Consider the following 12,972-nt stretch of genomic DNA (forward strand, 5'->3'; position numbering starts at 1 on the left):
TCTCTTGGTGTTTTTAACTTGTTCCTCAACTTTCTGCATTTTCTTTAACCTGGAAGTTATACTTAAAGGACTAATTAGATTTTTTTTTTTGGCTGCACCACACAGCCTGCGGGATCTTAGCTCCCCAACCAGGGATCAAACCACTGGACCACCAGGGAATTCCCTTAAAGACCTAATTAGATTCTGATTACATGGTTTGGGCAAGAATACTTCATGAATGACACCATGTATGGCTGCTGTAACAAATTACCACAAACTTGGTGGTTTAAAGCAACAGATATTTATTCCTTCACAATGCTGGAGGCCAGAAGTTCAAAACAGTTTCACTGGGCAAAAATCAAGGTGTCCACAGGGCCTTGCCCCCTCCAGAGACACTATGGGAGAATCTGTTCCTTGTCTCTTCCAGCGTCTGGTGGCTGCTGGCATAACTTGGCTCGTGGCCACATCACTCCAATCTCTGCCTCTGTGTCACGCTGCCTCCTCCTCTTCACTTGTGTGTATTGCATCCTCTTCTGCCTCCCTCTTATAACGATATATGCGATTTCATTTAAAGCCCTCCTAGATAATCCAGAATTATCTCCCCATCGCAAGACCCTTGATTTAATCAATCTGTAAAGACCCTCTTTATCCCTGTATAAGATAGCCTTCACAGGTTCCAGGCGTTAGAGCATGGATATCTTTTAGGGGATCATTTTTTCAGTCTACCACGTGCTATATACTTCACAGGGCCTTGTGTCAGGGGGATTATAAAGTCTACTTGTTCCATTATTCTTTTTTATTTTTAACATCTTTATTGGAGTATAATTGCTTTACAATGGTGTGTTAGTTTCTGCTTTATAACAAAGTGAATCAGCTAAACATATGCATATATCCCCATATCTCCTCCCTCTTGCATCTCCCTCCCACCCTCCCTATCCCACCCCGGTTCCATTATTCTTTTTTTTTTTTATTCTTGACCTTAGTCTGATCGCCCGGTTACAGTAGTGACCCCCAGGATCTCTTCATTGTAGAGGTGCTTTCCACCCTTGTGAGTGGCAAGATGGGTTAATTCTTTGGCACTGTTACCAAACCAGGTTTGTTTGCCTGACGCGCAGCAAGCCAAACGCTAGGTTTGCAGCAGAGAGTTTATCCACAAGGCAGCCAACTGACGGGATGAGAGAACAAGTCTCAAATTTTCTTCCCAAAAAGGCAAGGGGCTTGCGGTATTCATAGGATAAAGCTGAGGTGTGGGGAAAGGTAATTAGAGATAAGAGAAAGGTGCTCAATCAACGTTCTGCACAGACACAACTAAGCTACAGGTTTCTTCTTGGGACCTATGTTCAGAAAATGGCTGTGTTAGTATGCCCTGAGGGTGAATTTTTTGTCCTTCTGATGTCAAAATGTCACGGAGCAGACACTCTGTGCCTAGACACTCTGCATGCCCAGATGGAAGGTCAGTGGTCTTAACCAGTCTTAACTGGTTCTATCTTGAACTGGACACAGACAACTCCAAATCTCAAAAAAACAACTTGGGCAAACACTGTTTAGGCTATGTGATGCTCAGAGGACATGCAAGTTTTTTGTAAAAATGGAGTGAGCTTGATCAGTGAAGGCAGGTTACAGTTTATTATTTATTAATGGCTAACGGCTGACTACCCTTGGTTTCAGCATCTTGTGAATGAATATCCAGTCTCCATCAACCTTCACCTAATGATTTTGGCATCCACTGATGATCTTTGCCTGTGTAGGGGAGGAAATAGTTTTCCTTGACCCTCTTAGGGTCCCTGGCTGGGTTTGAAAAATCAACCTGACAAAGACAGATTAACAGGAGAAAAGCATACACATTTATTTAAGTTTTACATGACACGAGACTTCATAAAGAAATGAAAACCCAAAGACATGGCATACTTGCTTTTACGTAAGGTTGAACAAAAGAGACAATTGTGGAAAAGTGTCTAAACTATGGGGGGAGGCTGAAGAAGGTAAGAATTACTTTTAACAAGTTCTGTGTTTGTTTTTTTTTTTGGTGGGATCTTAGTTTCCCAACCAGGGATTGAACCTGGGCCCATGGCAGTGAAAGCGCTGAGTCCTAACCACTGGACCACCAGGGAATTCCCAACAAGTTCTGTTTGTATAGAATTCTCTTGGTCGCCAACTTCTTGTACTCCTGGTTCAGGGAGGGCACCTTTCAAATGGGAATTTTCACTCAAGTTTGCAAAATGATGATTTTCCAATTTGATTATTCTTTCTACACTTATTTGCTGACATTCTTCTGTAAAACAAGTAATAAGTCATCTCATCAACTCGTACTTTGTCTAATCTGAATTATTTTTTCCTACTGCAAACGCAGGAGAAATGATTCATTCTTTTCCTGTATTTACAGTATTGTGTGTGTAAGGGGTTGGTGTAAAATTGTCCTCCAGGGGTGGCAAATGAATTCTCCCTCTTTTTTGTATACATGGGTCCAGGAAATTTCCCTGTGGTACCCTTGACCTTATCAAATGCCTTGCTGAGACTCAGATGTGCAGAGACACTGGCCTTCCCCTGACCTCTCCTTTTAGAATCTTGGCCAAGGAACGTGTTAGCTGCTCTCTACCAGGCTCCCACCTCCAATGGCAAGGGCATTACAACGGCTTCAGGGATTCCAAAATACCAAAACCAAGCTTGGTGGAGGTTAAACAACACACCTCCCTTAAATTGGTTGATAGGAACATTACAAAGTTAGGTGGACTTAAGATACTGAAGCATAAAGCTCATTATGCATCTTCACTCTTCCCTCCAACCTCATCCTCTCTTGATGCACGTTGGCATTCGCTCTGGACACCACCTTTGTGGTTGTATTTTTTTTTTTTTTTTTTTCCCGGTATGCGGCCGTGGCTCACGGGCCCAGCCGCTCCGCGGCATGTGGGATCTTCCTGGACCGGGGCACGAACCCGTGTCCCCTGCATCGGCAGGCGGACTCTCAACCACTGCGCCACCAGGGAAGCCCTGTGGTTGTATTTTTTAAAATATATATATTAATTTATTTTTGGCTGTGTTGGGCCTTAGTTGTGGCATGCGGGATTTTTCGTTGCAGCGTACGGGATCTCTAGTTGTGGTGCGTGGGCACTCTAGTTGTGGTGCGTGGGCACTCTAGTTGTGGAGTGTGGGCTTAGTTGCCCTGCAGCATGTGGGATCTTAGTTCCCCGATCAGGGATCGAACCCGTGTCCCCTGCATTGGAAGGCGGATTCTTAACCACTGGACCACAGGGAAGTCCCTTTGTGGTTGTATTTTTGCCAAGTTACCCAGAGGTCTCCATTTATCTTTTTCCTTCTATTTATTTATTTGTCCCTTTTATTTCTTTCTATTTCATTTTATTTTATTTTAAATTTTCCTTCTACTTATTATACACAAAAGTGTATATAATAATTATGTACAATTTAAAGAAGACTAATAAACAACATGTACTCACCACTGAGCTTAAGACCAGGTACTGCTAAATGTGTGGCTGGCAGATTTGGAGGCCACAGGAAATGTGACTTCTGGTGTTAATCCCACGGGAGTATGAACTTTTTGTTAGGAATTTTCCAGATACTTTTATTTATTTTCCTTTTCTTTCCCCCCCCCCATCCAGAGCAAAGATGGAGGCCAGTTCGCACACTGAAGATGCGGCCTTTTGATACTTTATTTACAAAGAGTAGTCAGCCTGTGAGCTGTAGTTTGCCAATTTGACTTTTTTTTAATTGCACTAAAACATGATTTATCTTGATTCCTGAGTTTTTTGCTGTTCTCTTAAATTTTGCACCCAAGGCAGTACTGCTTTCCCACCCCGGGGCGGGGGTGGGAAAAATGCTCTTTTTTAACTTTGTCAACTAAAAAAAAAAAATAGTGCAGGAGGCTGCAAATAAGAAAAGAGTTTATCTGGAGTCTTAAGAATTGCAGTTAGGGAGACACAGATTCGGGTAACCCTGAAAATGTGTTCCAAGGAAAAGAAAGAGTCAGGGGCTTATAAAGACACAAAGCCACAAGGTTGTTAAAAGTTGCCTGGCGAGAATTATGACTGACTAAGTCAGAAAATATTTGTCCACAGGGAATCACAAGTTGTTTTAGGGTAGGGGTCTGATAAGTAGACTGTCACGAGTTACTTTATATGTATCTTGAGTTTCTAGCAGGTGTTCTGGATGACTTCATAAGGTCAAAAGGTCAGATTCCATCCAGGCTGAGATGTGTATAAGTCACATTTCCTTAATGGCCTCCCAGCTCCATTTTAGAGAGCTCTCTTAGCAGTACCAACTCCTTTTGATTTTCCTTTCACAATTTCCAGAACTTTTCAGGACCTTGGCTTTATATCCTGACTGCAAATCTGTGATCCACTGTAATCCTGATTTGGTCACTGAGCATTGACTGATGTCCTCAGGGCAAATGCCAGCTCCAGGGCTCATTTGTTTTTCTGGGTTCTTGCTGTCCATTATTTATGGTTTTTGAAGATTTCCCTTACTTTCTCACCAACTAAGCCCTACAGTAAAAATGTGTTTGGTTTTTTTTTGGCCGAGCCACGCGCCTTGCGCTATTTCAGTTCCTGGACCAGGGATTGAACCTGGGCTCTCGGCAGTGAAAGCGCACAGTCCTAACCACTGGACCGCCAGGGAATTCCCTAAAAATATGTTCAAAAAAATATTCTATCCAGAATATTAGGAAAGGGAAGACCTACCCTTTCCTTGTGGTAAATTTAAGTCCGTTTTTGTTTTTGTGTGTGTGTTTTTGTTTTTTGTCAAAAAGAAATGAAAGCCTATGTCTTAGATCTTCTTTCCTAATCCTTTTTTTGGGGCAAAAATGATGTACTTCGTCCTGCTCCTTCCTGATAATGACTTCTGGTTGTGAGGACTGAATTAGTGAGAAACTGTACCTGGTGCCTGGTCCCTGGTATTTGCTGCTCAATATTACCTGTTAGGCTCCTTCTATTGTTTAAGGGCAGCCTGATAAACAGGGAGAGCCCAGAGTCCTTTCAATGCCGAGCCAAGGGGCTGGGGGGAGGGGTGAGAGGCTTCGAAGGGGGCAGAAGGGCCTGTGTTAGGGGGTTAGGGCTCCATGCTGGAATTTCGCTGCTGATCCAGGTGGCACTCACCAGGCTGTAGTTTTCAAAGTCCACTTTGTCCTATTTGTACAAATAATCACATACCTTCCCCTTTCAGTCTCCTGCCACTCCTTCTAATTCCCCCTTTATATTAAAAGAAAAAAAGCCAACCAACCAACAATTCTTCAACCCTTTCTGCACCCCTGACTTGTGTTCTAACCCTGGCTTTCAAACTTGAATGTGCATTAGAATCCCCTGGAGGGTTTGCTAACACACTGAGTGCTGGGACCCACCCCCAGAGCTTCTGATTCTGCAGGTCTGGTGGGGAAAGGGGTGGTCAGTATAGGGGGAAGGTCAAGCGTTTCTAACATGTTCCCAGGGAGTGGCTGTCACCTACCTGGAACCACACTTAGAAACACTGGCCCAGCTCCTTACCCATCCTGGACTTGTCTTTCCTCCTGTAGTAAGCATCCACCATGTGCTAGGTGTTGTGGCGGGATTTAAGATGCCCAGGTAAACAGGCAGGTTCGGTCCCTGCCATCTTTTATGGTTATTGGCGTTTTTTAAACACAAATTCTTCCTGTTGAAACAGTTTCTCTTTTGAGATCTTTTCTTCAATGTTTTGAAATCTAGTCTTCCTAAGTCTAGGCTAAAACGTCTAAGAGACAGTTTCTCAAAGTGCAGCCCAAAGACCCCAGTGTTAGACTCTCCTGTAGTTCCTTTTAAAAATGCAAGGCCTGGACTTCCCTGGTGGCGCAGTGATTAAGAATCCGCCTGCCAGCGCAGAGGACACGGGCTCGAGCCCTAGTCTGGGAAGATCCCACATACCATGGAGTAACTAAGCCCGTGTGCCACAACTACCGAGCCTGGGCTCTAGAGCCCGTGAGCCACAACTGCTGAGCCTGTGAGCCACAACTACCAAAGCTCGCATGCCTAGAGCCCCTGCTCCGCACAAGAGAAGCCACCACAATGAGAACCCCGCGCACTGCAATGAAGAGTAGCCCCTGCTCGCTGCAACTAGAGAAAGCCCGTGTGCAGCAATGAAGACCCAACACAGCCAAAAATAAATAAATTTATTAAAAAAAAAAATACAAGGCCCTGCAAAGGAGGCAAGAATATACAATGGAGAAAAGACAGTCTCTTGAGCAAGTGGTGTTCGGAAAGCTGGACAGCCGCATGTAAATCAATGAAGTTAGAACACATCCTCATAACATAGAGAAAAATAAACTCAAAATGGCTTAAAGACTTAAATATAAGACATGACACCATAAAACTCCTGCAAGAAAACATACGCAAAACATTCTCTGACATGAATCATACCCATGTTTTCTTAGGTCAGTCTCCCAAGGCAATAGAAATAAAAGCAAAAATAAACAAATGGGACCTAATCAAACTACAAGCTTTCGTACAGCAAAGGAAACCATAAACAAAATGAAAAGACAACCTACGAACTGGGAGAAAATATTTGCAAATGATGTGACCGACAAAAGCTTAATTTCCAAAATATACAAACAGCTCATATATCTCAATAACAACAAAATAAACAAAACAAAAACAGCCCAATTGAAAAATGGGCTGAAAACCTACATAGATATTTCTCCAAAGAAGATGTACAGATGGCCAACAGGGACATGAAAAGATGCTCGACATCGCCAATTATTAGAGGAATTATATGTGGAATCTAAAATATGACACAAATGAACTTATCCACAAAACAGAAAAAGACTCCCAGGCACAGAGAACAGACTTGCGGTTGCCAACAGGGAGTGGAGGCGGAGAAGGGATGGATTGGGAGTTTGGGATTAGCAGATGCAAACTATTACATATAGGATGGATAAACAAGGTCCTACTGTATAGCACAAGGAACTATATTCAGTATCCTGGGATAAACCATAATGGAAAGGAATATGAAAAAGAATATACAAACGTATAACTGAATCACTTTGCTGTACAGCAGAAATTAACAACATTGTAAATCAACTACACTTCAATAAAATACATTAAAAAAAAAAAAAAAAAGCAAGGTCCTGGACTGATTCTAGAGACACTGAACCTACAGGCAGGTTTGGGGTAGGGCCAGGACTCTGGTTTATAATGACTCCACTCCGCCCCCTCCAGGGGGGGAGATCCTTCCTTGAGGAGCCTCTCTCTTATCTGAGGGTTCTTGGCTATGAAGAAGGAACATGATTACTTCCTTACAAGCCCCCTGCCATGTCTACTTCACGAGGCAGTAGCTCATGTGGCAGACATTCATGGTATCATTTTCTCTATCTCCTCCATTATTTCTGATAAAGTTGTTAGCAAGACTTTCTCAGATGTGCATTTTTAGTGGCAGTGGATAGCAGATGTCCCAGTTTCTGCAGATGCCACCCCCCCACCGCACTTCCTGCGTCATATCTATTCGTCCAGCTGTGTTAGAAGAGCAGAGCCCGCCCTCCCCGGCCATGCTGCCTGTGTTCGTCTCCCATAGATTCTGCCTCTGTTTGTGTGTCCTGTGTGGGAACAATGTGGTTTACTGGCCAAGGTAAAATACTACATCAGGTTGCTCTGAGACCTGGCAAGTTAAGGGGAGAAATGAAGCATTTATCCTGACTTTCCCATACAAATCATGCTTCAGGGTAACCCAACAGCCTTGATGAGGGACAGTTCCTTTTTACTAAAGAATTCCAGCTAATAAATGAGGACAAAATAATAGAATTCAAAAACCAACATTTCACAACCCCTCATGAAATAACTGATTCAGGCAAAAGTCATCTGTGGATGAAACTGTCAGTTGGAAGGTTGATGGGGAAACCTTACAAAGGAGGGGTCAGGCTATGGCCATCTGAACCCATCACTCAATTCAGCTTCACTCAGAGAGGGACAAGTGGGCAGCACTTGCTTCCTGAGGGAGCACAATAGGAAACACAGAGCTCCTGGGAAGGAATCTTGTCCCCCGCCTCCCTCACCCAGTGGAATATGAATCTAATTAAACCTTCAGGTTTGATAACTGGAAATACAAGGGATGGAGGAAAAAAGTTAAATGACACTCTGAGGAAGAAACAGATGAATCCAGAGAGTGGAACGTTCTACAGGACAAATGAACATATTTCTGTGTAGACGGTATCAAAAAGAAAAAAAAAAGAGAGAGAAAGAAGAGGGGATAGGAGGCGTAGACTGAGATTTAAGAAACATCAAAATGCAATGTGCAGGGACTTCCCTTGTGGCACAGTGGATAAGACTCTGCGCTCCCAATGCAGGGGGCCCGGGTTTGATCCCTGGTCAGGGAACTAGGTCCCACATGCGTGCCGCAACTAAGAGTTTGCATGCCACAACTAAGGAGCCCAGGTGCTGCAACGAAGATCCCACACCAACAACGAAGATCCTGCATGCCGGGACGGGAACTAAGACCTGGCGCGGCCAAATAAATAAATAAATAAGCAAGCAAACAAATAAATATTTTTTTAAAAAGAAAAGAATGTCTTGAACATTCCTACCGTCTCATCCAGGCATTGCATTTTCTTTCCATATGGAGAAAAGCTGTGGCTGTCCCACTCAGCTGTTCTTTCTTTTCACAGCATCTCCTTTAGGATGAGATGTTGTTGTCTCACATAATTGCCACAGTGCTTATTTCTCTGCCAGGCTGGCCTGGGAGAGGCTTCTCATCTGCATTTTACACACCTGCTCCCTGTTTCATGGAGGACAGTATCTCACCCCACCTTAGAAATACAAAACAGCCAGTTTTTAATTATCTTATGAGGCTCCTCCTCCTTCCCCTCATTACACTTGTTAAGAGCAAGTTGTACTTCTGTGATAAGAAGGAATGAGAAAAAGAAAGGAGGATTTGATTTGCCAAAGTCACAGATTTTCACAGGCAATAAGCACACCAGCTTCCTCCCCAAAACTCACTCCCAGTCCCACAAGTGTGCACGAGGAAAACAGACATGAAGATGTGCACTGACAGAACCACAGAGACTCTGCAAATATTCATTCTCCTTCATTAAGAACGTTAAGTTATAAACATTTTGATTCATACATAGTCAAAGTGGGTGGTGCACCTCATTCCTTACCTTGAAACCAAATGTCCTGCCCTTCTGGAACTTTCACCAACCCTCTCCAAAGCCAGTATCTTACCCCAAAGAGGTAAGCCTTCCCCAATTCCCTGAGTTCATATTTATTTAATGCTACAGGCCCACCTAGCCCTGTCCAAGAAAAGGACCAATCATTGCCCTGAGAGGGCAGACCCAGCAATGTGGAAGAGAAGTGCTCCCACGTGTGGGCAGCTCTTCCTATGTGGGAGAAGCCAGGTTTTTAGTCCTAAGGAATGATTTCCCTGTCAAAGAGAAGTTGATTTTGCAAAACGCTAGACTCTAAAGGAAGGTGGAACCGTCTTCTAGGCTCCTCCAGTAGACCCTCTACAGACCCATGGTCCTGAGGCTGAGTCCAGGGCCTTCTATCCCCTTGGCAGGTGTACAGCTCAGAGTGTCCCATAGACGCTGACTTTGGCCAGGGAGATGCTCTCTATGTACTGTTTCCGGCCTTTCTCATACAGGACATAGAGTTGCGGGGCCTGGTCCTCCCCGCCCACACTGCCCTCCAGGGTTGCCAGTGAGGAGTAGCCACTGGGCCCCGGCCACAGCTGGACCGTCTCCTTCTGCCATGAGGTGCCATTGCTGAAGCTCCAGCGCAGGGTCAGGTTCACTCCTGGGAACAGCAGCAGAGTCAGGGGAAGGAAGGTCTCCCCCTAGAGAAGGCCTCCTTCTCTAGGTCACGGGGGCTCCTCGCCGACCCCACCTGGCAGATACTCACGGAACTCTGGATGGGCTGGGTTGGAGAAGAAGACAATGCCGGAGTTGGTGGCCACAGCCCCTGCGGCCACCACAGGGTCCACAAGCTCAGGGTCGAAGGTCACATCACGGGGCCTCAGAGTATCACAGGCATCATAGCTGCGGAGGATGATCCGGCAGTGGCAGTGGTAGTTGTTCTGGTTCCGGGCATTGATGACCACTGAGCCATCGGGAAGCTCAAAGGGCTGAGCGGAGAGAAGAGGGCTTCAGGAAGACGCAGGGTGGGGGCGGGGCAAAGGGCCCTGTCCCTGAGGGAGCAAGGCTAGGTGGCACGGAGCTGGGCAGCCAGGCCCGGGGTCCGCGAGTGAAACGGTGCTCTGGAGGACAGAGCAGGTTGAGCGGGTGGGGGACAGCCCATGGACTTCTCCTGACCTGGCACTCGTCAGGGCTGAAATCATTTTCCCGCTTGGGCTGGCCATAGGGGATGCCGCTGACCCCACTCCCATAGTGCCAGGAGGCGCCGCGGTCATCGCTGAGGAGGCAGAAGACCCCGTCCCGCTCCAGCGTCCCGTGGCCACACACAATGAGCCGGCCCTTCCGAGGCTCCCGCTGTTTCTGTGGGAAAAGGACAGGGGTGCCACAGACGGAGGAGACCTCGAGGGGGCTCAGAAGCAGGGGGGGGAACCCACCACCTCCTAAGTGTGAGGACACACCTTGTCCCCTTCCGTTCTGTCCTTGCTTGCTGAGGGTTCCACAAGCATTACAAACACCCACTGTCTGAATTAAGAAGCTCTTTGGCAGAATAAGCTCCTTCGGGACATCCAGGGTGTACTCTGGACAGGCTGTGCATAGGACAAGGGGGCCCAGCCACAGGGGGAGATGGGAGCTTAAACCCAACCTGTGTTCACAGGCCAAGCTGTGGACCATGGCACAGGCTTGTGTCTACCCAAAGGAGGGCTTTCGTCTAATCTGCACAGGACTTTCTAACTTTTTTTCTAATCTGCATATGGATCAGTGCAGCCCTGTTGACAACCCCCAGATGGGAAGCCAATGGCAAAATTCCACCTTCCCTTGGCAGGGTGTTCCTCCCAGGATGTCCCTTTCTTCCAAGGAATGCCACCTAAGACAGAAAAATCTGACTTCACAGGATCTTCTCTTTGCAAAGGAGTCCATAACGGGGCAGACTCTCTATGAGGCACCTCCCTCCACCCATCTCAGGACAGAGACCTGAATGCCAGAGCCCGGTCCGGGGGCAAACATCTCAGTGCCTATGTCCAAGGAGAGGTTCCGAGGAGAACTCCAGGAAATTCCGTCATCCTTGCTCCACACCAGCATGGTGGAGGCCACCTGGCAGCCAGCCTTGTGAGCACAGAGAGAGTAGAAAAGGAAGACCACTCCTGTTGTTGTATCGCTCACCACTGCCCCCAAGTTCAGCCCATCTGGGCTCTCCCCATCGTCCACAATGAAAGCTGTTGGAGACCATGTGCTGCCTAAAGAAAACAGGGAAGAAACCCAGGGTGAGCACTCTGGAGGTTCCCTTTCCACCACTCGCTGCAATTTTCACCTCCTGCTAGGGACCCAAGGCCTTACGATGGCCCCACGAGACCTGCCCCTCCTTACCTCTCAGACCTTATCTATTCTACCCTTGCTCACTCCATCCAGCCACACAAACTGCTTCTCATTCCTCAAATACTCCCCTCCTTGCGGGGGGGGGCAGTGAACTCTGTCTAAGCTTGTTACACCTGCCTGGCTCTTCTTCCAGGCTCACTTACCTCCTCTGAGTCTGCTCAAATGTCATCTACTTAAAATTACAGTCAAATTCTGGCACTCTCCATGCCTCTTGCCATGTTTCATTTTTCTCTACTGCACGTATCAGCTCCCAATACAAAAAATACATTTACTTATTTATTATGTTTATTGTCTGTCTCCCCCCACCCCAGTAGAATACAAGCCCTGTGAAGGCAAGGAATTTTGCTTTGTTTTGTTCATAACTGTATTCACAGAACCTAGAACAATGCCAGGTATATAGTAAGTGCTCAGTAAATGTCTGAATGAATGTTCAACTCCTTGGTGAGCCCAATTTCCAGATCACTGCCCTGGACACCTTCCTGCCTTAGGTTCCCTCTACTCTTCAGGGATCCAGCAGCCTCTGGGCCCTAAGGCAGGTTAAGCTCCCCACCCATCCAGCCTCTTGTGACCCAGGCATCTTTATACCCTGGTCCGTGGACCTCCGCAGGGCAATGAACTTAGCTCCTTTATCCGATGCTGACATTTTCCTGGCCTCAGCAAAGGCAAGGAGAGTGCCCCGAGGAGAGGTGGTGATGAGCGGGATGCGGAAGGTGTCCACAGAGCCGATCTGCTTCCCGCTCACCCACAGCAGCTGCTCCATGGTCACAAGCGGACGAACCTACGAAGCGAGGAGGGAGGGTCAACAGAACAAACGTGACTTGGGGTTTTAGGGTGAATGAACAGCGGCTCGGAGTTAGGTTCCCCTGGGAGAGGCAGGGTGATGGGGATCCCGAGTGGGAGAAGGGGTCCCAGAACAAGGAAGGGGAACCCTGAGGAGAGTTCGGAGCGAAACTGGGGGCTCGGAGAGGGGGAGGGACTACGAGGGGACAAGGAGCCCTCAGGGACAGGGAGACCTCAAAAGGGTAAGGAGCTCGAAAGAGGAGACTCAGAGGGAAAGAGGACAAGGGCCCAGAGAGGGAAAGGGACTGGGAAAGGAGGGAACGGGGTCAGAGAGTTCCTCGGAGGAGAGGGGGCTCAGCAGCCTAGGTCCCGGGGTACAACTGGGCACAGACCGCCTGCGTGAGTCGGGGATGGGGCTATGCGAGGGGTGACTCACCAGACTGAAGTCGTCCTTTGCCCGGGCCCCGACTTCTGCTGAAGACAACAGCAGCAGGAAGATCGCGGCAAACACCTGAACCCTACAGCCTCCCCATGATCCCAGCATTCGCGGTCTCCCGGGTCTGCCCGGGGGCACTGTGCCGGGTCGCTCCGCAGTCATCTCTCCCTCGCGGCAGCAGCGACCCTGGCCCCCCCAGGACTAGACGCGGGCTGGATTCGTCAACTGACCCCGGCCCTTTAAACGCTCAGATGTCACCCTCAAACCCGCCCCAATCCCAGCCCGCCCGCCACGCTTCCGCGACTCTCTTTGGCCCTGGCACGACTCC

General features: G+C 47.4%; 1 protein-coding gene across 1 annotated transcript; it reads right to left on the reverse strand.

Moving 5' to 3' along the window:
• Positions 1–8,973: 8,973 nt before the first annotated feature.
• NEU1 (neuraminidase 1) lies at positions 8,974–12,948 on the reverse strand. The gene is made up of 6 exons (XM_029243186.1): positions 12,645–12,948; positions 12,014–12,206; positions 11,027–11,289; positions 10,232–10,414; positions 9,822–10,044; positions 8,974–9,716 (listed from the first exon to the last, which is right to left on the reverse strand). Exons 1-6 carry the CDS (start codon positions 12,804–12,806, stop codon positions 9,490–9,492), a joined length of 1,251 nt encoding a protein of 416 aa, XP_029099019.1. The 5' UTR covers positions 12,807–12,948; the 3' UTR covers positions 8,974–9,489.
• Between the last annotated feature and the right edge of the window lie 24 nt (positions 12,949–12,972).

The sequence above is a fragment of the Monodon monoceros genome, unplaced genomic scaffold, assembly GCF_005190385.1.
Source record: "Monodon monoceros isolate NGI ecotype Baffin Bay Population unplaced genomic scaffold, NGI_Narwhal_1 Super_Scaffold_3, whole genome shotgun sequence".
NCBI classification, from domain to species: Eukaryota; Metazoa; Chordata; class Mammalia; order Artiodactyla; family Monodontidae; genus Monodon; species Monodon monoceros.

Excerpts from the sequence above, each read along its gene's own strand:
- NEU1 (XM_029243186.1), bottom strand. The coding sequence starts at position 12,806 with ATGACTGCGGAGCGACCCGGCACAGTGCCCCCGGGCAGACCCGGGAGA. Across the intron at positions 12,207-12,644 it reads CAAAGGACGACTTCAGTCTG|GTTCGTCCGCTTGTGACCAT; the intron begins GTGAGTCACCCC and ends CTCGCTTCGTAG. Across the intron at positions 10,045-10,231 it reads TCAGCCCTGACGAGTGCCAG|CCCTTTGAGCTTCCCGATGG; the intron begins GTCAGGAGAAGT and ends CTCTCCGCTCAG.